The following is a 26290-nucleotide window of genomic DNA, read 5'->3' as shown; positions in this document are numbered from 1 at the left end:
CCAGACTCACCCAAAACGCTCTGCTGTACTGGCAGAGTCACGGCACACACCGTACATGCATTTTCATGTGTTTCTGTCAATTTCAGTGTTAGTGGGCCCAAACTAGTCACTTTTCATCAGAATCGATCCAAACTCCCACCTAATGCTTGGTTCTGCTAGCAGAGTGAAGACACACAGAGAATATGCATTTTCATGTGTTTCTATCAATTTCAGTGTTATCGGACAGAAACTAGTCACTTTTCATCATATTCGATCCAGACTCACACCTAATGCTCGGTTCTGCTAGCAGAGTGAAGGCACACACAGAATACGCATTTTCATGTGTTTCTGTCAATTTCAGTGTTAGTGGGCCCAAACTAGTCACTTTTCATCTTATTCGATCCAGACTCACACCTAATGCTTGGTTCTGCTAGCAGAGTGACGGCACACACAGAATATGCATTTTCATGTGTTTCTGTCAATTTCAGTGTTATTGGGCCCAAACTAGTCACTTTTCATCAGAATCGATCCGGACTCACCCAAAACGCTCTGCTGTACTGGCAGAGTCACGGCACACACCGTACATGCATTTTCATGTGTTTCTATCAACTTCAGTGTTATCGGACAGAAACTAGTCACTTTTTATCATATTCGATCCAGACTCACACCTAATGCTCGGTTCTGCTAGCAGAGTCACGGCACACACTGTACATGCATTTTCATGTGTTTCTGTCAATTTCAGTGTTAGTGGGCCCAAACTAGTCACTTTTCAGAAGAATCGATCCAGACTCCCACCTAATGCTTGGTTCTGCTAGCAGAGTGAAGACACACAGAGAATATGCATTTTCATGTGTTTCTATCAATTTCAGTGTTATCGGACAGAAACTAGTCACTTTTCATCATATTCGATCCAGACTCACACCTAATGCTCGGTTCTGCTAGCAGAGTGAAGGCACACACAGAATATGCATTTTCATGTGTTTCTGTCAATTTCAGTGTTAGTGGGCCCAAACTAGTCACTTTTCATCATATTCGATCCAGACTCACACCTAATGCTTGGTTCTGCTAGCAGAGTGAAGACACACAGAGAATATGCATTTTCATGTGTTTCTATCAATTTCATTGTTATCGGACACAAATTAGTCACTTTTCATCATATTCGATCCAGACTCACACCTAAAGCTTGGTTCTGCTAGCAGAGTGATGACACACAGAGAATATGCATTTTCATGTGTTTCTATCAATTTCAGTGTTATCGGCACAAACTAGTCACTTTTCACCATATTCGATCCAGACTCACACCTAATGCTTGGTTCTGGTAGCAGAGTGAAGACACACAGAGAATATGCATTTTCATGTGTTTCTGTCAATTTCAGTGTCATTTGGCCCAAACTAGTCACTTTTCATCAGAATCGATCCAGACTCACCCAAAACGCTCTGCTGTACTGGCAGAGTCACGGCACACACCGTACATGCATTTTCATGTGTTTCTGTCAATTTCAGTGTTATTGGATCCAAACTAGTCACTTTTCATCATATTCGATCCAGACTCACACCTAATGTTTGGTTCTGCTAGCACAGTGAAGACACACAGAGAATATGCATTTTCATGTGTTTCTATCAATTTCAGTGTTATCGGACACAAACTTGTCACTTTTCATCATATTCGATCCAGACTCACACCTAATGCTTGGTTCTGCTAGCAGAGTGAAGACACACAGAGAATATGCATTTTCATGTGTTTCTTTCAATTTCAGTGTTAGCAGACAGAAACTAGTCACTTTTCATCATATTCGATCCAGACTCACACCTAATGCTTGGTTCTGCTAGCAGAGTGAAGACACACAGAGAATATGCATTTTCATGTGTTTCTGTCAATTTCAGTGGTATTGGGCCCAAACTAGTCACTTTTCATCAGAATCGATGCAGACTCACCCAAAACGCTCTGCTGTACTGGCAGAGTCACGGCACACACCGTACATGCATTTTCATGTGTTTCTGTCAATTTCAGTGTTATTGGGCCCAAACTAGTCAATATACTCCCTATTCCTTTTTATAATGCTTTTGCTGGGGGGCAGTGCTCATTAATGTAAGTACTTTTTACTTTATTTTTTGTCTTCAGCCGTCAGGAAGTTTTGTCCCATCATTTCCTTCATAATATTGGAGAAAATATCTCTCTTTTTCAGTTTTGCTATACCATGCCTGCAGCACAATTTAATTTAGGGGTGTGTTAAAATTCTCAGTTTTTGCACTTTTTTCCACATTTTCAAAAGGTTACACACATTCAAGTTCTACCTACAAGGTAATTTTGTTCTTTAGTATTATGTCAAAATTCTCTCTTTCTTGTTTTTCTTTTAATGTACGAGGGATAAGTCAAATGACCAAAAGAAAAGCCTTATTTTTGTTTTGTAAAGCACAAAAAAAGATATTTATTTTTTACAAGAAACACATTCTTGTCAAAGAGATGAAACATTTTGGCACAATCAGTGGGGCAGGAAAGCTCTTTTTTGTCATGGTTCTAATCACTCAGGGGGCATTTTGACCTTATTTGACCGTAACTTCAATGGATCTATTATTGAATCTCAGCTTTCAACAGATGGCAGATGGATTTTAATTGTTATTCAAATTGGTGATTCGTTAATGTTTAGCCAATGTTTATGGTTTTAATAGACCACTTTAACACACTCCTTCAAGAATTGTCTACCAAGACACTCACTCTAAAAAATAAATTTCCTTCAGCCACACTCATTATTGGCGGTGACTTCAATGAGGCCCTAGATTTGTTCATTTACAGATCTCCCCCAAGAGGCAGAACAAATAACTTAAATTTAGTAATTAATAATTTTTGCTGTCACCTATCATTAATAGATGCATTCAGGTTTGTACATCCAAACTTATCAAGGCTGGTTCAAGGCTGACTTATCTCAGTCAATCAATCAATCCATGAATTTTTATTTATGTAGCGCCAAATCACAACAAAAAGTCATCTCAGGGCACTTTTCACATAGAGCAGGTCTAGACCATCTCTCTTTAATTTACAGAGACCCAACAATTCCCCCATGAGCAAGCACTTGGTGACAGCGGTAAGGAAAAACCTTTAATGGGTAGAAACCTCAAGCAGAACCTGGCTCTTGGTGGGCAGCCATCTGCCTTGACTGGTTGGGTTGAGAAATCTTGCCCGGTTGGGTTGGGAAATCTCGCATTGACCTCTGGCTTATTTCTGATTCTCTGGCATCCTCCTTACAATCAAGCAATATCTCTCCTGCTACTCTAATAGACCATGCTGGAATTAATCTTGTCCTATCCAATGCAAAATCCAGTAAACAAAGAATTCCAGGACACTGGAAACTTAATCTTCATTCCTTCAACAATCCTCCTATTGTTTAGGCATCAAGGATATCATAAATAGCTTCAAAAACAGGAATGATATCTCCTCTATATCAAAGTGGGAATTGTTAAAATTTGAATGCAGATAATTTTCCATCAAGTTTGGCAAACAATATTCAAAAAACAAAGTCATTAGACATGCTAACATTTTAAAATAATTAAATTATATTTTAAATATATCATCTCCTAATGATGAGGATAAAATAAAACTGCATTCTTTACAAAAGGAGTTGAATATGCTTTATATTGAAAAAGCCTAAAGGGGCATTTATCAGATCAAGGTCTTAATGGTTGGAATTTGGGGAAAAAAATTCATCATACTTTTATAGTTTGCCATTTGAATTTTATAGAACCTTCTGGGAGGACATTAAAGACATGATTTTGACCGTTTTAGCTGATGACACTTGTCTCTTTTTAAAGAATGAGGATCAAGTACCGGTCATACTGGAGGCTTTAAAGAATTTCTCAAAGGACTCTGGTCTTACAATTAATCAGAGTAAATGTGAAATTTTGACAGTACCTAATTCTGATGTCAATAAATGGGGAAGAGTGATGTGCCTATAACCAGCCTTTTCATATCGATATGTTGCCCGCTTCATCAGTCTTTATACCTGTCAATGCAACAAAGAGTGCAGTTCAAAGAAGAACACAGAAGTGCAGTTTCATTGATATAGTTGAAACTGGCAAGGTTCTCCAACAGCCAGAACAGCTGTCATTATGCCCAACCATGCACAGCACCTGTGCCACTGTGGCTTAGAAAGTCGAGTGGGTCATCCACTAATCAGAAGGTTGGTGGTTCGATCCCCGGCTCCTCCAGTCTGCAAATTCAAGTGTCCTTACTGATATAAGATATTAAACCCCAAATTGCTCCCTATGGCTGTGCCATCTGTGTGTGAGCATGTATGTGAATGGGTGAGTGAACTTTAGAAACATTGTAAAAGACTACCCTCCCTTCACTACAAAAAAAAAATTACATATAACATAACTCTTTTTAAATCAGCAAGTCAGGCACATCTCTGATTAATGCTTGTTTATAAACAATAATTTACATCTTACAAAATGAAATAATTATTAAGTAATTATCACGTTACATTAAATGTTTGCATTATTGTACACATACAGTATGTTAAGACATAATACCCTTTACAATCATACTGTTCCATAGTTGTTCATAGTGTTGATACAGTTACAACATTCTGTGTGTGTGTTTATCTTGTGTGTTTATTTGTGTGTGTCTGTATGTGTGTTTATTTGTGTGTACTCCTATTATATTGACAATTTTAAAGTGACATTCAACACAAAATCTATCTTTTGAGCATTTAACAATGTAGGCTTAGAAGATAGCTGTTGGTGTGTTGTTTGCTCTTTGACAGAGAAGATAGACTGCGGTCAGCTTGGGCTCATGGCAGTTAGAAAAAAAGCTGTTCCTCTTGGCATTAGACAACAGGAGAATGTGTGATGGTTGCACTATGACAGTTGGGGGGTCCAGTTTGCGGTATTTCCAAAACAGAATAGGCCTTTGTTGGTCACTCAATCCAAAATAGCTGTACCACACAATTGAAGATCCTATCCTATATCATGAAAAAAAAGAATTGATCCTGAAAACATTTGAACAAGTTTTAAAATGTGAGGACTTTCCCTGAAAATATATCTGCACTAAAGGTTATTATAGTCTATGCCCATTGTGTCTTTTCATTTATTTTTGTAGTTATATGAGGGCTGTTAAAGGACTTAATTTTATCTAATATGCGGCAGAATGACGTAATGCATTTATAGTTATCATAATTATAGTATTCAAGTATTCAGGGTGTTCCTGTATTTTATCCACAGGTTTGGGACATACTGGTAGATCATGCTGCATGGTTGTTTTGACATTTCTGTGAAGGTCCTGACACATTTGTAGCTGCCATGAAAACTGTTTTAATTGTTGTGAGGCCTAGCTGAATACTGCCAGTGTTCTCCACAATGGAGCCTTTAACACCTTGTACAGCCAGCAAACAAGTCTGACTATAGTCAGTAATTCATAATCAAAAAATACATTTTGAGTGGACTATTACTTTAGCTGACTCATTTATTTGAATATTCATAGACACAGGCTTTCTAAATAATCATTGGTAATTTTCATACAATATTACTTTATGTATTTATTTTATTAAACACTTAACTGTTTGCGTTTGGCTTTAAGAGGGTACGGGGTATTATTCAGTGTTGAAAGGCATTTCACAATTAAATTAATACATTAAAAGTTTCAAAACTTGTCCATGCAGCTGAGGGATGTTTACAGTACCTTCACAATAAGTTACCTAGAATCAACTTTTCAGGTTCTTGCCATCCCAAAACACAGCACCAAGATTTGCTCCATGCATTACTCACCACAGTGTGGGGAACAACAAAACACCTTCAGCACACATTTATATGAGACATGCAGCATTGCTTATACATGATGTTTCATCATTTGTCTGAGATCACTGAGACCATAACTGTGGATCTTCAAAACTATCCACTACTAAATAATCATTATCAAAATGACAAGATGTCATTGTATGGAAATCAGGTCACATGTATCCTTCTTCGTAGTGCATATGGCCCTAAATGGTGATGTAACTGTTACTGATTCACTGCTTTACTTCACTGCTCTCCTCCATTTGATCAATCCAAGGATTGGAGAAGTTAGAGACCTTTGGGGTGCGCCTCCCCACCCTTAAGCCAATCCTAGCTCCAGTATGAGGGCCTCCTCCACCTTCCTGAGCCTGATGGATCCTGAATGCCTCTTTCAGGTTCTGAGCTCGGACCTCCTTGCTCTGGATATCCTCTACTACTCTACTAGGGAACCAGCCCCTCTCACCATCATGGAGCCTCTCACCCATCATCCAGCCTGGAATGCAGAAGACACAGAGAGACCAGAGGTGATATAAAGATGGAAAGGTAAAATTACAGAATACCACACACAAGACAAAATATTTCTTTAAATTAAGTTTTTTAAAACAAAATTTACTTTTCTTTCCTTTTTTCTTTTTTTTTTTTTTTTACAAGCAACAGCCTCAAAGGGGATATATAAGCAGATTTGTGTGCCTACATACCATCATCTGTTCTCTCCAGGAGGTTCAAAACATCGGCCATCTCAATGGAGAGTTCATCTGGCTCCTGGGATGAGTATGACTGAATACACTGCACCTGCAGAGAGTCTGATAAATATCACAGATAGTTTGAGTTCATACCTCCACATCTGCATATTGATGACTTGACTCAATGTTGGTATGATACTCTGTCTCACCTGGTTGGTTGGCACTAGTAGACATAAAGCGTGTGCGTCGGTTGGGAGTGAGAGCACACATCCATCGAAGCTTTTCACTCCTGTCCAAAGGGTGCAATTGATTAGTAATAAATTAAAGGAAAAATATTTTTTTATAACCTATGTTGTTGTTTGGTATGTCCATCATAGGGCAAATCATATGGCAAAATATGGACTCTTTAACACGGTCATTTTATATATTTTTCTTTTTGTCAATAAACCCCATGAAAAGACCAGAACCAATGAGTTGATCCAACTCATTACTGGTTCTGGTATTAGGGGAGAAAGCGGTACATAGAGCCAATTGGGTAGAATGAGTCATAGCCTTTATCAAGGTAACCATAAACAAAAGTAATCATGTGACCACAAATTAAGAAAGTATAGTTCACATTACTCAATCCATCTTGGACTCAAGCACATGGAGAGGGTGGTAAGAGAACAGAGCAAAAAAAAAATCCATCATCATTCATCATACATGTTAATTTAAGTCAGTGTAAGCTACAAAACAAGGTAAACTTAAACTTAGCATAACTGTGGATCTGAGCCACTGTATGAAACAGTTTTGTCAAAATGGAGGTTGTGGGGTAAAACATGCCAGTTAATCAACTAAAGACAAATCAGCTGTGTGACCACTGAGCCTAGTTTACATTATTAATTTTTAATTGACATTGTGGGTGTATGTGATGTGCTGTTGTGTGTAACTTTGTACTTTGTATGGTGTGTTCTTTGTGTTTTTTTTTTTTTTTTTCTTTTTTTGCTTTGTACTGTTTGTTGTTGTGCTGTTGTATGTTTTGATTATGATGGACTACGGATGCAAATTAGCTTCAAGCTAACTCCGGTGCAGTGCATCATTTATGCCTTATACTGCACACTGTACTGTTCAATAAATCAATAAATGTATAGTGATGTTGGGGCAAGTTCAGTCAATGGCTCAATTTACCCCCCAAAATTATTTTCTGATATTCTAGAGACTAGACACACTGTCCATGTTTGATCCCTGTTACAAGTGTTACAATGTTGATGAATAAATACCTAATTGTTGTCTAATATTAAGTTTAAGCCACACACAAAAATGCTGTACATACAGATGGGTGACAAATTAAAGGAAAAGCCAACATAAAATGTCTTAGTAAGGTGTTAGGCCACCGTGTGCCACCAGAACAGCTTTAATGTGCCTTGGCATTGATTCTACAAGTATTCAAAAAGATATTTCCTCATTTGGTATTTTGATGATGGTGGTGGAGAGTGCTGTTTAACACCTCAGTCCAAAATCTCCCATAGGTGTTCAATTGGGCTGAGATCTGGTGACTGCGAAGGCCATAGCATATGATGAACATCAATTTCATATTCATCAAACCATTCAGTGACCCCTCGTGCCCTATGAATGGGGGCATTGTCATCCTAGAAGAGAGTACTTCCATCATGATAGAAATGTTTCATCGTAGGATAAAGTTACAGACACAAAGTGAGGTGAGTCATCTCGATTCACCTTTAATGTTACTATTTTTGGCTAAGTTATGGCTAACCACTCTCTGTTAATGCAATGCATTTACTCTACGAATCACATTCACACACATTCATACGCTGAATGGTACAGGGGCTACGATGCAAGGTCCCAACCTGCCCATCAGAGGAAATCTAACTATTCATACACATTCACACACTGATGGCACAGCCATCAGGAGCAATTCGAGGTTAAGTGTCTTGCCCAAGGACACATCAACATGTGGACCGAAGGAGCCGGGAATCGAACCACCGATCTTCCGATTAGTGGACGACCTGCTCTACCTCCTGAGCCACAGCCGTTTATTTGTCTGCCTCGGCAGCATTTGAGCCACATATGACAGAATGTGACCCACTTGACCTAAATGTTACATTAACTGCCACCTATACTATTTAGAGTTGAATTAACTGTATTGATGTTTTAAGACCTGTGATCAGGACATTGAATAGAGATTGCTTACACGGATAATGCTGTACTGTTTTCATTGAAAAAGAAATACACTGATCATCTGGAGAGATACTTCAACTTGTCTGCTTTTATTATTGCTTTTAACTCAAGTAAGTTTAGGAATTCTGCAAATTGAATATTGTCCTGTACTACATAGAAATGAACGGAAAGCAACTGTTGCCTAGCAGGTAGGAAAAAGTCTAAATATGTGAGACACTGTGGTACTTGGTAGGCAGTAATGTAATACAAGTTGTAATAGGGGAGAGAAAATGCAGAAACACTTGTATAGTCTTTTAAAATACACACACACTTTCCCTGGAGTTTTTTTGCCCTTAATATCTTGTAATCCTTTTAACCCAAACCATGATCTTTCCCTAAATCTCTTTCCCCTTAATCAGACCTTAACCACAATGTTGTCACATCATAAAACATATTTTCAGTGGTGGAAATCATGAATTACATTTACTCTTGTTACTGTAACAAATTGATTTTTTTGTGTACTTGTACTTTTTTGAGTAATTTTACTTTTACTTAAGTAGGCCTATTTTTTATAGCAAGTGTTGTACTTCGCTACATTTCAAGACACATCCATTGCAGAGCAAAACCAAAAGTCTCATGAAAAACCCTTAAAAACTACAGGCATTTTAATGTGACATGTGAACTGCTGTTGATGTGGAGAGAGGCATTCAGTTTTCACAGGGGGACTGGACTTTACATGGTTGGAAATGTGTACTTTTACAGGGTAAAAATGCCAATACCACTATGTGACAAGAGAACTCCTTATATTAAGATAATGCTTAATAACCCATACATTGATACAGAAACACATTACAAACTTGTTAATTATACAGTCTTAAGAAAAGAAAGAAAAAGGGTTAACTCAATGTCTGCGTCAGAGTGCATCACAGCATAGCTCAAGCATTTTCTAAGACAAACTAAATGAACAAAAACAAGAATGTTGCTGAAGCAAAAGCTGATTAATTTCACCAAAATGCCACAACATGACATAAAAAGCCTGACTTAAAATGAGTTTGTAATCTGGTGGGTGATGAAAATGTGATGCAATCGTGTTAGCATTGTAAGGCATTTTCAAGAATAAAACGTGGACCACTAAAAAGCTGCAAACAAAGTTGGACAGAAGTTTCATCACGCACAGGATTAAAGAGCTTGGGTAAACCGATGTCTCCCACAGAATGCCGAGATCTCATTGACCAGTGCTGCAGATTAATTCACATTTGTGTCCTGGTGCCTTCAGATGGTTGCAGGGATTTAACTCTTAATTTTTCATTTTAAACAGCCCTAGGTTCCTTTTCAGCACTTAACCCAGGCTGGCAAAGAGTCATAACTCTATTGAACCATGTATTCCTATAGCTCTCAGCAGTAATGACTTCATGAGCTTCTATAATGATAAAATTCTAACTATTAGAGACAAAATTCATCACCTTTGATGATTCTCACAATCATATCTTAAAGTGCTCATAGTACCCTATTACCCCACTAGAACACTGCGCTCCAAGAATGCAGGCTTACTTGTGGTTCCTACAGTCTCCAAAAATAGAATGGGAGGCAGAGCCTTCAACTATCAAGCCCCTCTCCTGTGGAACCATCTTCCAAATTCAGTCCGGGGGGCAGACACCCTCTCTACATTTAAGAGAAGCCTTAAAACTTTCCTTTTTGATAAAGCTTATAGTTAGGGCTGGCCAGGCTTGCCTTGGATAAGCCCTTAGTTATCCTGCCATAGGCCTAGACTACTTGAACTCCTCTCTCCTCCTCCTCTCCATCTGTATGCAATGTATGTAATGTATGTAAGCCTGAGATTATTTGGTCTGCTGCTTAGAGCTTTAATAAATGTACTACTATTTGCAAATAGGAATCCAGGTGGACTGACTGACAGAACACTAATCCTTGCTTAGCATGATGCTAACAACATATTAATAAAGTGGGAAATCCCGTAGAAAAATGGCAAAGCTAGCAGAGTTAGCGTTACACGATTAAAAATACAATTACTAGATGTGTACACAGCTCCTCATCAAACATCATCACCACTGTGGCTGTTTCTGCTCGTACTATTCCTCCCTGCATTATTTCTGACTGATCCACTGAACAAATAGCTACAAATATCTCCATGTGTTTTTGTGTCGACCGGTTTTTAGCAAAGCTGATGAACACGTCTCATTTCCCATTATTTAGTCATTAAAAAACTTTTAATATGAAGCAGCAAAGGCAGAAAATGTTGGGTTTTATCAGCGGTAAATTAACACGACTCCGATATAGCTGCCCCTTGGCAGGCTTCTGGAAAGCTGGCCAATATGAACAGAGTGGGCTCATTGGGAGGGGGCAGAGACAGAGGCTAAACTGAGGGGCTGCATAAAGGGCCAGAATAAGATAAATATGGAAAAATATGGAGTTTTTTGAACCGTGAACCATGCAAAACTACTCTAGTGGACTCTAGTGGAGTCCCAGAATAATAATATGGAACTAGAAATTTAATTTACCATTGTCACTTTGGAAGATGTGCTTGAACATATTGTGGAAAATCAGGATGGCTCTTTGATTGTCAGCAACTTTCACAAATTGAGGCAACACCATATAGCAAAAGTCCATATGCTGCAACTGCAGAGTGGTGGTTTAAGAAAACAGCTCTGTAAAGTACTGTTGCTCCAGGGTTATTTATATTTGTAGCTGGACTTTCTTATAAGTAATTCTTATTTTTACACTAAATAAGCTCTTCATCTCTCTTATACACAAACATGCAGCCCACAGCTCTTTTACAGCTTATTTACAGCTATTTTGTAAATAGTGTGTGAAAAATGAATATCAAAAAATGTATGGAGTCTCTATTTTCTGTATTTAAGTAAATCATCACAGCAGTAAGAATAGAATATACATCTCATAGAATACACTTCCAAAATGATTAAAAAAGGAAGCCTCAACTTTGATTTATTGTAGTTATACCAGCTTATTTTTGCATAAGTACATATGTACTTTGGTATGAAAACAATAATTTTTGATCAGCTAAGCAATCTGAAATACACATGAATGGCTGGCATTTTGTGAACGCAAACTGCTAAAAAATCGACAGTTCAGTGAATAATGATAATTGTAAGAATCAGTCGACCTTTTCCCACAGTTGTATGCATTCCGAGGTGCAGCTACCCTGTTCCAATGTGGTGGCCACGTTGACACATAGATTCAATGATAAGTAGCACCACTGCACTATATACATGTTGGTATATCTATGATTTCTTCCTTGAATGGCAAAGAGGTGCATTCGCTTTACAAGGGGGAACATTGTCATTTTTATTGTTGCTGAAGGGAGGATTTGAGTTTTTTGGGAGAGCTGGGGAGGGACTTATATTTTTTCATTCTCCACCTTATTTTATTATGTAAAAAAAGAGATCAAATAGTAGCATCAGAATCATGTCTTTCATGCCATCTTTGGCAATATTCTTTATCCTGTACGCTCTTTTATTCTGTGTCAAAACAGAAAACTGAGCTACAGTAAAGTTAAATATGTCATATAAAGCTAGAGTATCATTTGATGCACATTCAGCATCTCATGTTGCCATTTGGTTTTCTGATCAGTGAGATGAAACATATTGACTGTGGTTGTTTACAGTTTGAAATGTTGCTAATATGATCAGTTCTGCATAGGAATTTCTTTCAGTGAACACACACTTTATCATTCATTCTTTCAGTTAGACAAACTGTAACCAAACCACTGAGAGCTTTGTTTTATCACTTTGGTCATTAAACGCCAAACCAACTGTGCATAAAACGAGAGCATATCAGTGACACAGCTTTAGAGTATGTGGCATACAGCTATCTCCCTCTCTCCTGCCTCCATGTCACTGAGCAGTGACTTTGACCATTTACTGACAGTGATTAACTTGCCTGATCAATTATGACAGACAGTAAGACGCCTAATCTCAGTCACCAACATCAGATATAATTGATATGAAGTTTTACTATTAGGAATGTGGGATGGAGCAAAAATATTACAGTGCTCAAACCCCTCAGAAGTCACAGCTGGTTCCTGTGCCCTGGCATGGGTTAACACAGAGGAAAGTCCCTTGAGAGTAACTGACCGGGTTTTCAAAAAAAAAAAATTAATTTGGTGGATGGATTTGTGCAAATGGAAGTGTACTGTATCTGATAATGCTATGTGGGAAATGTCCCCAGTATGTACTGTAACACAAATCAATTTTAAATCTGTATCTGTATCACTTACAGATGCTGGTTGTGACCACAGTGCCAGTGGGTGCACCCTTAGCTGTGGCTGGCTGTTAATACTAGTTCTCTACACTGTATTATGACCAGCTGCTACCATGGCTGTGATTCTGACAGGCTGTGATTGTCATTATGACTATAGGTAACTGCTGTTGCTGTGAGTACTGCTGTATCCATTGCTGTGGCTTTTCTAACAATAGTCAACAATTGTTGATAGTTGGAGAAATATAATGAGAGGCAGCCTCCCTCTTGTGGGGTCCTAATTGGCTACTCAGCCAATCACTCATGAATCCTGTTGCTTTAGTGATTTTAAAGAGCTGTCTTCTGCACCCTTTTTTACACCCATTTACTTGTACTAGATGGATGTGGGATCAGAAGGAACTAAAGGAAGGAGGAACAGCCATTTGTTTTTTTGTGTATGCAAATACACAAGAAAATAACAAAAAACTAAATCTTGAATCCATGAAAATGTAGACCAAGATATCATTATGTCATGCCTGTGACATATTGATCCCTTTGCCAGCATTAAGTTGTGGCAATGACACACTATCTTGTTTCATAATTTTTGTCTTTTCGAAGAGATTTGTATGTATTTATATAAGTTAATTTATTGTTAGTTTACAAATGCAGTGCAGCTCTTTCGATATTCTTGTGTTGTGTCTGCTGTCATTGAGATTTCAATAAAATAATGTCAATTCAAGTTCTTTTTCCTTGCCACAACATATGCATACATTGCATACATTTCTGTCACAACTGTGCATCTGCATGTCAAGATGACATCACTCAGAACCCCATCTATTTTGCTGGGTTTAAGTTTTGTGTCTCTTTAGACGTCATCCACAAATAGATCAATTTTCAGATCGATGATGAAGTTACCTCTTTGATCTTAATTTTCTGTCATTACCTTTATCCACATTTCATTCACAACCACAAAGTGGAATCCTATGCTGATTCTGTTTCTGGTACTCACATACTGGAGGTCTTGAGCATGTAGCTGACAGGACGCTCCTCTTGGTTCTCCAGCAGTTTAAGATTAAAGACATTGGCCAGCAGCTGGCCCTGGTCTTCAAGATCTTCAGTCCTCAACATGGCCCGCGTGCAAGAGTCCAGAACCTGGAACTTGTCCCCACTGATAACAAGTTGACTGAATTATTATTCCCTGAATTCAGTGCAACAATTCACTGATTTGTTTTTGAATGAAGAGACTGACAAGACAACAGGAAATTTGTTAAAACATAAAGATTTCATAGTTAGAATACCTTATTGAATGCTTACCTAGAACTGCGCTTGGTGACCAGCAGTAGATTGTTAAAAAGGAACAAGTACACTGGTTGGTAGAGCTTACGGCTCCGCATGGTCCTAGTGCTCTTGGGCCCTGCCATTAGCTGCACTGCACCCTTCTTTAGCAACCAGCGTGAGTGGGAAATGATGGGCACAGACTACAGGGGATAACAGAGGTCATAAGATAAGGGTACAATATAAGTTTTAATGTCATGTTTCCATTCCATTCCACGTTTCCATTTCCAAAACAAATTGTATTTTATAGTTCCTGCATAATGCTGAACAGCCTGGCAATTGCTCTAATTTATACATCACTTGGTCACTTCAGAAATTCAAGAAACCCAATAGTATCTTGTGCAACTCTGATAGATTTATTTGCAGCTTCATGGACACAGTGACAGTGACATTGACAGCGACACTTCTGTGAAAGACTCTGCATCCCTTCAAAAATGGTAAAACACTTCAAAAATTATGTACCCTAGTTCACAAAAGAAATTCAAAAGTTAAGAAAAGGGAAAAACTGTGCCTACATTAGCAGCAATAAGGAGTGCTTGGCCGCAAAATACAAATTAAGGCATACCATCAAAAAAGTTGTCATGACTCATCCTGTCTTTAGGTTATGTTTTGTTTTTTCTTTCCCATTTAGTTCTGCATTTCCTGTTTTGTTTTGGTATCTAACTCTCCTCTCGTTTCAGATCCACTTCCTGCCCTTGTGTATTTCCCGCTCCTGTCTTTGTCATCATCCCCTAATGTCATCCACCTGCGTCTGCTTATCCTCACTCTCCTTGTGTATTTAGTCTGTGTGATCCTTGCTTCCTGTGCCAGTTCGTCTTAGCCTTTTTCACAAGCGTTCCAGCATAATTATCCTAGTTTTTGTCTTCAAGTGTTTTGACCCTGGATCTGTTTTTTGACTCTGCCTTTGCCTAGCCCTTTTTGTCTTATTGCCTTCTCTGACTTTCTGCCCGTGTACAGAACCTGCCTAGTAAAGACTTTGTTTTGGAAACTGACTGTGTGAGTCGTGCGTTTGGGTCTAGGGGTGTCTGGTGTACCAGACACCCCTAGACCCCTGTCAAAAGTCAAGTCCAACTATGCCACTGAACTAGAACTACAAATTGCAACAAATGATAAAAAATAATCTGGAAAAAATCCAACCACCAATTACAAACAAAGCCCTACAACCATCCCAGACAGTGACAATCAACCCCCCGAAAACCTTAACCACTTCTATGGGAGATTTGAAGAATCCCTAGTACCATCACCAACCCCTTCTTTTCCCTAGCATTCCACTCCATTTTACATCCAAAGAGAAGAGCCGCTTTGAAGACTGCTCAGACAGGATCAGCCAGGCTGTACTCCGTCATTGCGCTACTGTACTGGCCACTGTGGTCTCTGACATATTCCCATATGCCCAAGTCTATCAAGATCTCTTGCCTCAATGGCTTTAGACAAATTGCCCTAACATCTGTGGTCATTATGACCCTCCTTAACCTGAAAACCTGCTGTACTCCCCTAATGGATCCTTAACAGTTCAGAATCAGTTTTACTGCCAAGTACGTTTACACATACAAGGGATTTGCCTTAGTGTTGTGGTGCATAACAATCAAAATATACAAATTAAGAGAGAATAAAAGTACTTACACAATGTAAGAGAAAATACAAGTACCACAAGTCAAATAATCATAATAAATATAAAATAGAAATTTACAATATACATACAGTATATTGATCGGGAATATGCAAATATTCATAGTGCAATTAGTATATGCAATGTGCAAATAATAATAAATACAGGAATTACATCCACGGGTGGGATAGTGTCCGTGTCAATGAGGGGGACCTTGTTGATGAGGCCAGCTACAGTCAGGAAGAAAGCAGCCTCTTGACAGAGAGAAACTTCAAAAAGTTTATGTCCAGGGTGTGAGGGGTTGGCAATAATCTTTCCTGCTCACCTGAGGGTCCTGGAGGGATGCCAGGTTGCAGCCAATCACCTTCTTAGCAGAGTAGATGATACGCTGCAGTTTGCCCTTGTCCTTGACAGTTGCAGCAGCAAATCAGATGGTGACAGAGGATGTGAGGATAACAGGGTAGAAGTTCACCATAACTGACTTTGCCTGGTTGAACTTCAGCTGCCACAGGAAGTACATCCTCTGTTGTGTCTTCTTGGTGAGGGGCCTGATGTTCAGCTCCCACGTGGGGTCATGAGTGATGATGGTTCCAGGAAGTGGAAGGACTTTCACATTGGTTGATGGGGGCAGTTGGGGCTGGGGTTCTTCTGAAAGCCACAGCCATCTCTACTGTCTTTAGAGCATTGAGTTCCAATTTGTTTTGTCTGCACCCAGTCACCAGAGGGTCAATTTCACACTTGCAGGCGGTCTCATCCCCACCAGAGTTGAACCCAATGAGAGTGGTGTCATCCGCAAACTTCAGGAGCTTAATGGACTGATGACTGGAGGTGCAGCGGTTGGTGTACAGGAAGAAGAGAGAGGAGAAAGGACGCAGTATTGAGGGGAACTGGTGTTGATGGTCAGAGAGTCGAAGATGTGTTTCCCCAGCTTCACATGCTGACGCCTGTCAGACAGGAAGTCTATGATCCACCTGCAGGTGGAATCAGGCACGCTCAGCTTGGATAGCTTGTCCTGCTGAAGAAACATACAACGATAGTATTGAAATCCACCAGGATGCTGGTGTAGGTTTCTGAAGACTCCAGATGTTGGAGGATGAAGTAGAGGGCCATGTTGACTGCATCATTTACAGACCTGTTGGCTCTTTAGGAAAACTGCAGAGGGTCCAGGAGTGGGTCTGTGATGGCTCTGAGGTGGGACAGCACAAGGTGCTCAAAGGACTTCCTTAAGGCTGTATTCAGACCAAATCTGGTCTTGTGCAGAAGTGCAGTGTGGGGGAGGGTGTGTCTTTATTTCCAATCACCACGAAACAATCAGAAAATTAGGCCACCCCCACAGCCACTCCCCTTATTCAAATGAATGGGAGGACTGGTGTTTTCACAGCAATGCGTGATTTGGCATGAATTCAGCAGTCCTCAAGTCCTGTGGTCCTTCGTTTTTTAGGGGGATGGGGCTGATGGTGGAGGATTTGACGCAGGCTGGCACACAGCATATCTCCAGTGAGTTGCTGAAAATGTCTGTGAATACTGGAGACAGTCGGTCTGCACAAAGCTTCAGGGTGGAGGGAGAGACTTAAACTAAATTAATGGATGATCAGAATAGGTTCGTCAGGCTACGTCAGACTCAAACGTGTTTGTAGTTGTCCCGAACAGCCAATCTCAAAGGAGAGGAGAGGGGGATAGGGGAGACATGATAATGTTTATATACGGGGATAACATGTCATATTTTCAGACAGTCTCTCTTGGAAGGCAGTCAATGTTGTACTGGATTATTCAGATAAAACTGAAATAGTTGTTTCAAGAATGTAAAAGGAGAGCTAGAGAGAGAAGTTCAAACCCTGGCTCCTTTCACACCTCTGCACAGCTGGCCAATCACTACTAAGTGTGAATGTCAGCTTTTCAGTTTTGGAAAGTTACAGAAATTGCCCTGCACTGCCCCTCCAATCCACTGTTGGAAAGCTAAGCTATAGTGGACCATCTGACAAGCATGTCTGAAGGAGTATACCAGCCCCTAGAGTCTGGTCCAGCTGCTTTGAGGGGCTTTTATCTCTTGAACAGCCTGGTAACATCCCTCTTCAGGATAGAGTCTGTCACTGTGGTAAGGGAGGAGGGGGCCACTGAAGTGGGTGGTATAGCAGTGGCCTAGGCCCCAACTGTAGTGGGGGAACTAGAAGTGGTGGAATGGAGTTGATGGCTGGAGTCAGGGGGATGGTGTCAAGACTTTCCCTTTATCTATCAAATCAACAGTAGAACTCATTCAGGTTGTTGGCCAGGTACAAGTTGTTATTGGAGTGGGGGGCTTTAAGTCTGTAGTTGGTGATCTGTCTGAGACAGAAGCAGAGCCACTAGCTGAGAACTGTTGTTGAAGTTTCTCAGGGTATAGTCATTTATCTTCTTTCACTGTATTTTGACTCTTTAAATATGTCCCTGTGCCCACTCCTGAATGCCTCTTCCTTTTCCAACTGTAAGCTGTCTAAAGCCTCTTTCACACATAGTTCCCATTAAATTATTTGGATAACCTGTCAGGCATTGATAGTGATTTTCACTATTCAAACATGCAGCTACATTCAGGAACATTTCTGTCTTGCGTCTTTTCACACATGCCATGGCAATGCCGGAATAGATGGGGCAAGGGACAGTCCAGCAGATGGCAGTAATGCAACACTTATGGATACCAACCACCATAGAACTCAACAGAAGAAGAAGATGGGGCAAGACTGGATGAGCATGTATGTGGCAGAACACATCTCTAATTATTAGGGATGCACGATATTATCGGCGCGTCATGGGTATGGGCTGATAAAAGTTCTAAAATGAAATCGGCATTTCTGGCCATTTCTGCCAATTATGAGAGGCCGATTTGTTGCCTCCAAAACCAAAAAGATTTTTTTTTCCAAACAGAGTGGTACATCCTGTCAGCCTAGGTGTTTCCTATCTGTGCAGCCAAACTTAGCAGCTCCTTGATGGACTGTTTCTTCCTGACAGTCCCGGTGCTTCCTCCGCAGGCTCCACTTCACTCAAGCTGCCCGTCAGACCCGCTGCTTCTTCCCACCTTGACTTGAATAACAAACCGGGGCTCAGTGCTCTGGTTGGATACACATGCAGAACTGGGGCTAACGTTAGCTGGGAGGCTAGCTGGCTGTGCTTCCCTCTGGTCATGCTGCGGCTAGCGCTCTGCTAGCCTCTCAGCTAACGTTAGCCCTGGCTCTCCATGTAGATCCAACCAGAGCATCGAGCCCAGGTTTGTTATTCAGGTTAAAGTGAGAAGAAGCAGCAGGTCTGACAGGCAGCTTGAGTGAAGTGGAGCCTGTGGAAGAAGCACCATCAGGGAGATACAGTCCTTTGAGGAGTTGCCAAGTTCCGCTGCACAGATAGGAAACACCTCGGCTGACAGGATGTACCACTCTGTTTGGAAAAAAAAAATCTTTTTGGTTTATAACGGCAGTTGGCAACCAGCGTATTAGGTGCATTACCGCCACACTCTGCTCCGGAGTGTGGACCAGAGATTAAATCCTACACATTAATCCTGTCTGTCTAATGAACTCAATGAAAACTCTACTGCTCCACCCACTTGGCTGGTTCATTAAAGTGTTAAGGCTTCCTAAATTCTTCCTTCATATATTGTCTTTCTCGATCATACTTAGTACAATCTATGCTTGCATGCATAACAGTCTCCTCAGCCATCTGGGGAAAAAAAAAAAAAAATCGGCATATATCGGTATCGGCGCATGTATCAGTATCAGCAATCGGCCACAGTGAGTTGGAAATATCAGCATATCCGATACTGGCAAAAAAATCCAATATCGTGCATCCCTACTTATTATCTTTCTTATTATTTTCTTTTTCTATCAATTTCACCCTCTCCCTTATTTCTTGATCTGTTCATTTTCCAACCATTCTTGAAAAAATAACTTGTTTGCAAACAAAAGAACTTGTATTGCTTGTTAGTTATCAAATCACCTGCAAAAGCATTGGCAAGACAACTGTAAATAAGTCATGGATTCAAATACGTCATAACTCACTCCAGATGAAAATGTCTTTTGTCAGATGAACATAACCCTTTGCGTGCTTGCCCCTGCAATGTTAGTGCTTTCATTCACAGCCATACTGGCATTTTCCCTGAATTGTTACTAACACTTGAAGTGGAAAACTGGTGGTACAGATTTCTCTGAATATTGATCCCTGCTCCCATTCGCACAAAACCCCATGCAGGAAATGTTCCCTGAACATTTCAGGGATAAACTGCATGTGTGAAAGGGGCTTAAGCTTAGCTGTAAATCAGGGTTTTGTCATTGTTGTTCTCTCCCTGGTGCATGTTGGTATTCAGCTGTCCTTAATGAAACAGATGTAGGACATCACAGCCTCTGTGTACTCATCCAGACTGTTGGAGTCAGTCCTGAAAACACACCAGTCTTTACAGTCCAAATACTCAAGGAAGTCGTCCACAGATTCACTGATCCACTTCTTAGATATCCTCACCACAGGTTTACAGAACTTTAATTTCTGCCTGTATACAGGGATCTGGTGTACCATGACATGGTTGGAGTGTAGCATGGGGGACACAGTGGTAGGCACATTGATTGCAGTGTGACAATGATCCAAAGTATTCTTCTCTCTGGTCAGGCATTTAATAAACTATCTATATTTGAGGGTGTTGTGGTTGTCGCAATATCAGGCTATTTATAACATACACAAACTAAACAACAGATATCAAACTGACACCCTAATAACCGGCGTACTTACAGGGTTTCATAAAATAATAAAATAAAATAAATAAATGGCCAAGAAATAGCCGAGAGGAAAAGTGGGCACCCCAAAAGGTGCACTTGGAGGATTTTATTCATTTGACAATTGATATGGGCAACCCAACTCTCAGTGAACTATTGCTACAATCTGTAATTTTCAACGGCTACATTCATGACATATGATTATGTCATGAATGTAGCCTATGACAAAATGCAATGCTGTCATCATGAAACAAAATAGCTAAAACTTAATTTTCACACTGGACGCAAGCTTTCCTACAATGATCTGGAAATGTGAGAGCTAGTAAATCACCGACATTGCGATTGCAGCTGATTTGATGCAATTCACACATCAGGCTTAACAGTAAGGAATTCATGCTATGACACTATTTAAACATTAATTCACTTTTATTGTCAGGCTGTGACCAGCAGCATGTCTGCCCTATAAGAGCAGCCCCAGAGCTGTATTTTTGTGGAGGTGCAATGACCAGCTTTGACCACCAATTATAGTAACTAACTAATGAAAAAACTACTCTTTGGGTGCAGATTTGTAGTGATGTGTGCTCATGTTGTGACGCTGAACCATCCAGACATTTCCTGAAGAGAAGCTTTCTGTTTGCTGAGCTGTCGTCATCACGTTTAATTGTGATTGGTGTCATGACTCATCAGAATGGGAAAGAAAAAACAAAAGATAAAGACCTGTCTTAAGATTATGTATTGTTTTTTCCTGTGTGTTTCCCACTCCTGTCCTCATCATCATCCCCTAATGTCTTCCACCTATGTCTCACTACCCTCACTCCCCTTGTGTATTTAGTCGTGTGATCCCTGCTCCCTGCTTCCTGTGCCTACATCCTTTCTCATCTTTCTGGGCAGGCAGAGGCATGGGCTACGGCAGAGTGGGCTCATGACTCCCCCATATGTCATTCCCTGAACCTCTTCACCTCAACTCTGTTCAAGGTGTTCGACCACTCGACCCCTGGCCCATATGCCGCCAGGGCTCTGTTGGATCTACCCCAAGGTAAACGCCAGGTTGCTAACTACGCCATTGAGTTTCGCACCCTGTCGGCTGATTGTGGCTGAAATGTCCCCTCCCTGTTCGATGCCTTCCACCATGGGCTAGCCGATGCTATAAAGGACCAGCTGGTTTCCCTGGAGCGCCCCCCTGACCTGGATTCCTTCATCGCCTTGGCTATCAAAATTGACAACCGCCTGAGAGAGTGAGGGAGCAAGCCCGTCTGTCCTTTTCATCTCCCTCCTGGAGGGGGCCTTCTGTCCACCGCTCCTCTCCGCGTCAACCACCACCTCCAGAGGCAGCAGCACCCTCCGGTGGGTCAGAGGAGCCCATGCAGTTGGGGTGCACCAGATTGATTCTGGAGGAACGGCAGCAATGTCTGCAGGAGGGGCGGTGCATCTATTGTGGACAGCTTGGCCTGTCCATTAAAAGACTGGGCTCGCTGGTGAGGAGGAGGGCGCTGGTGAGCCAAACTAACACTCCTAACTATAAGCCTCGATCTCTAACTGCTGTAGAGGTAATTTCCCCTGTGCTCTCAGAGAAGCTCAAAGTGTTGATAGACTCAGGTGCTAATGAGAGTTTTATGGACTGGAAACTTGCTAAAAAACTTAAACTTAAACTTCTTAAACCCCTAGAGACCAACGCTTAGGATTACATAGAGTCACTCACTGCACCGAGCCTCTGCAGATCATCACAGCTAAGGGACACACTGCACAGTTTAGTTTCCACCTCTATAGCTCCCCGTTACACCCACTCATTCTGGGGTTCCCTTGGTTATCTCGGCACTGCCCTCAAGTTGACTGGGCCACAGGGGAGATTATGGGTTGGGGGAGGGGTGTCTCAAGGACCGTTTCCCCTCTCATTGTTACCGAGGGTCTCAACCTCGTTCAGTTCAGCCCTCACCAGTTAGTCCAGAGCCCTTGTTAGACCAGAATAATTCTGATTATCCTGTTTCATCCAAGGTTCCCCAGTGTTATCATAACTTCAAGGAGGTGTTTAACAAGTCCAGAGCTACCTCCCTTCCTCCTCACAGAGATTATGACTGTGCTATTGACCTGCTTCTAGGAACTTCTCCCCTTAAAGGTCGCCTATACTCCCTGTCAGCCCTGGAACGTGAGGCCATGGACAAGTACATTTCAGCCTCCTTGGAGGCTGGGATTACTTGGCTCTCTTCCTCTCCAGCAGGAGCAGGATTTTTCTTTGTGGATAAGAAGGATAAGCCCCTCCAGCCGTGCATCGACTCGTGGTCTGAATGAGATCACCGTCAAAAACAGGTCCCCCCTCCCTCTCATCTCATCTGCATTTGAACTCTTGCAAGGAGCTAAGATCTTTAACAAACTTCTTATCATCTGGTGAGAATAAGGGAGGGGGATAACTGGAAAACTGCTTTCAATACTCCTGGTGGGCACTATGAGTACTTAGTGATGTCGTTTGGACTAACTAATGCCCCCGCTGTCTTCCAGAGCCTGGTCAATGATGTCCTGAGAGATGTTAAATGACTTTGTTTTTGTATATTTGGATGACATTTTGATCTTTTCCCCTGACCCTGAGACTCATGTACAGCATGTTCGTCGAGTTCTGAAGAGGCTCCTGGATAATCAGCTCTTCATCAAGGCTGAAAAATGTGAGTTCCACGTCACCTACGTCTCCTTTCTGGATTTCGTTATCTCACAGGACCACCTCCAAATGGACCCCTCCAAGGTTAGTGCTGTGTCTGATTGGCCCACTCCCACCTCCAGGAAACAATTGCAACGTTTCCTGGGGTTTGCTAACTTCTATAGGCACTTCATCAGGGGTGTCAGTTCCATTGCTGCCCCCTTACATGCACTAACTTCACCTAATGTCAGGTTTCAGTGGACCCTCGTTTCAGAGACTTAGGACCAGCTTCACCACAGCTCCCCTCCTCACCCTTTCAGACCCTCACCTTCAGTTTGTGGTGAAGGTGGACCCCTCTGATGTGGGAGTAGGAGGGGTCTTGTCCAAATGTTCCCCAGTGGACAACAAGCTCCACCCGTGCGCCTTCCTCTCCCAGATACTGTCCCCCTCAGACAGGAACTATGATGTGGGCAACAGGGAGCTGCTGGCTATTAAGGTGGCTCTAGAGGAGTGGCGGCATTGGTTAGAGAGCACTGAGTAGCAGTTTCTCATCTGGACGGACCATAAGAACTTGGAATACATCCGCTCTGCTAAGAGGCTCAACCCCCGGCAGGCAAGGTGGGCCCTTTTTTTAATCGATTCAATTTCATTCTGTCTTATTGTCCTGGATCCAGGAACACTAAACCAAATGCAATTTGACCCTGCACCCTCTTATCAAAGCCCCTCTAATATCTTGCCATCCTCCTGTGTTGTTGGGGCTGTCACATGGGGAGTAGAGGACCAAGTTAGGCAAGCTGGACTTGGTGTCCCTGCTCTTGAGGGTTGTCCCCCGAACAGGCTGTTTGTTCCCCCTACTGTTCAGTTGACAAGGACCGCAGCTGGGAACAAGAGGGCTGCGGACAGGGGGCGGTCTCCAACCCCCTCATACCAGCTAGGGCAAATAGTGTGGCTGTCTGCTCAGGATCTTCCTCTCAGGGTGGAGTCACGTAAGCTGGCACCCCGTTTTGTTGGACCGTTTCCTGTATCCAGAGTCATCAACCCTGCTGCTGTCCGTCTCAACCTCCCTAGGACCTGGAGAATTCACCCTACCTTTCATGTTTCTCGTGTCAAACCTGTCCAGGATAGTCCTCTGGTTCCCTCCTTCATACCCCCTCAAACCCCTCGGGTTGTCGATGGGGCCCCGGCTTTCACTGTCAGGCGGCTTCTGCCGGTCCACTGCAGGGGGTGTGGCCGTCAGTACCTCGTGGACTGGGAGGGTTACAGTCCTGAGGTGCGGTCGTGGGTCCCATCCTGCAATATCCTGGATCCAGGCCTCATATGGGACTTTCACCAGTGCCACCCTGATCTTCGGTCATAACTCATCCTGTCTTTAGGTTATGTTTTATTTTTTCTTTCCCATTTAGTTCTGCATTTCCTGTTTTATTTTGGTTTCTAACTCCCCTCTTGTTTCAGATCCACCTCCTGCCCTTGTGTGTTTCCCGCTCCTGTCCTTGTCATCATCCCCTAATGTCTCCCACCTGTGTCTCATTACCCTCACTCCCCTTGTATATTCAGTCTGTGTGATCCCTGCTCCCTGTGCCAGTTTGTCTTAGCCCTTTGTCGTAAGCGTTCCAGCATTATCTTCCCTGTTATAGTCTTCTAGTGTTTTTTGACCTCGGATCTGTTTTTTGACTCTGCCTCTTCCTAGCCCTTTTTGTCTTGTTGCCTTCTCTGACTGCCTGCCCGTGTACCGAACCTGCCTGAGTAAAGACCTTGTTTTTGAAAACTGACTGTGAGTTGTGCATTTGGATCTAGCTCTGGTGTATCAGACATACTTGGCACAACTCTTCCAGAGCTATGAGAGCAGTGATGTGACTAGCTGAGAGAGTATTTAATAATCACCACACCCACTGATCTATATTCACCTTCACCCTGCCCTTGTGCAAATTGATGTGCTGCACATATATTAACCAAAAAAGCAAGTACACATGGAGATGTTCACACAGTCCGTGTGCCTAAGACCTACCACCTTGCAGTTGTCGTCGTTGCACTTGCATGGTTAACATAGGGCCCCCAAAGTGACTAATCAGCTGACATCTTTTTAAAAAACAGCATAGAACAGCAGCCTTAAGCAGCGAATAGAATAGCATGTCCTACTTTAGGCAGTGAGAAGTGCCTAAAGTAGCACTCTTCTCTACCATCTCGTCGATTATTTCAGTGTCCAAAGAATGTCTTTTTCTGTATCCATAAGCATGAACACTTCAAGATGTAGTGCTCTGTAATATATTATTGATGAATTTTAAAGTTGAAAAGCTGCACTTGCATGCCACTTGCGTAATGGAGAGGGTCAGGTCCGGAGCTCCGCTGTTAACACTGTCATTACATGAGCTAACGTTAGCAGTATCACCTGCTGGAGGTTGTCATGCACCTTTCACTCATCCTCGGCAGCGGCCTCCTCTTCTTGCCCATGCTCTCCACTGGAATCAGCCTGCTCATCTGTCCAGACTCTTTCCTCCTCCTCTTCATTTGATGGTAGACTGTTAATGTTATCAGTTGGTTGCAATGTGCAACCTCAACCTCAGGGTCCTGCACATGCATCTGCATGTAGTCTGTCCACCAGAAATGCTGTCATTAATTGATTTCTTATCTAGTTTGAAGCCACATATTTACAAAACATTTTTTAGATATTGGTTGTTTTTAACTGTATCTTTTACTGGATGAAGGATTTTAATCAGGTAAAATATCAGTGAAGCAATCTATGCAAATGTGATTGGCAGCTCTGCTTGCTACCGCTTGCCAAACAGCATCATAGAAACAGTGACTTTTAAAGTGTGACTGTTTTATTCAGCATTTTTAATGGTTTTAATCACAGTGTTCTTTTGCCATGGAGTGGAGGAGACCTCCATGGAAAATTTGGCAATGGGATACACCTCCTCAACCAACGAACACTGAAGAAACAACAACTTAGCATGGTTTGTTTTTAACTTGGTTGCTATTGCTAGCAGGCCTTGTCTGAGGGTATCAGACGGCTGAAACAGGACCTGAAAAGTATTACATTTGTCTCTTGCATGTCACATTAAATACATCATTTGAGCTTTAATGGTCACTATGTCTAATAGCTAAAATCTTATAATATAGAATATAATTTTGTCAGTAATTTTACCTTTATTTAATAGTTGCAAGGTGTACATATTTGTGTTATTTTCATATTTTTATG

The 26290-nt window shown here is 41.5% G+C and overlaps 1 protein-coding gene across 3 annotated transcripts in view; it reads right to left on the bottom strand.

The window, feature by feature from the left end:
• Positions 1–4381: 4381 nt before the first annotated feature.
• ngef (neuronal guanine nucleotide exchange factor) overlaps positions 4382–26290 on the bottom strand; it is a 61944-nt gene continuing 40035 nt past the window's right edge. For all 3 annotated transcript variants that reach the window (XM_044355134.1, XM_044355136.1, XM_044355135.1), the window contains 5 exons: positions 14115–14278; positions 13810–13968; positions 6641–6720; positions 6447–6551; positions 4382–6241 (listed from right to left, as the gene is read on the bottom strand). In XM_044355134.1, coding sequence (XP_044211069.1) covers positions 5982–6241; positions 6447–6551; positions 6641–6720; positions 13810–13968; positions 14115–14278 — 768 coding nt within the window. In that variant the 3' untranslated portion in view covers positions 4382–5981. The remainder of the gene's footprint in view (positions 6242–6446; positions 6552–6640; positions 6721–13809; positions 13969–14114; positions 14279–26290) is intronic.

Source organism: Thunnus albacares, chromosome 6, assembly GCF_914725855.1.
Source record: "Thunnus albacares chromosome 6, fThuAlb1.1, whole genome shotgun sequence".
In the NCBI taxonomy this organism is placed as follows: domain Eukaryota; kingdom Metazoa; phylum Chordata; class Actinopteri; order Scombriformes; family Scombridae; genus Thunnus; species Thunnus albacares.
The sequence above is the reverse complement of the archived record's forward strand: the minus strand, read 5'-3'. Positions and strand labels throughout refer to the sequence as shown.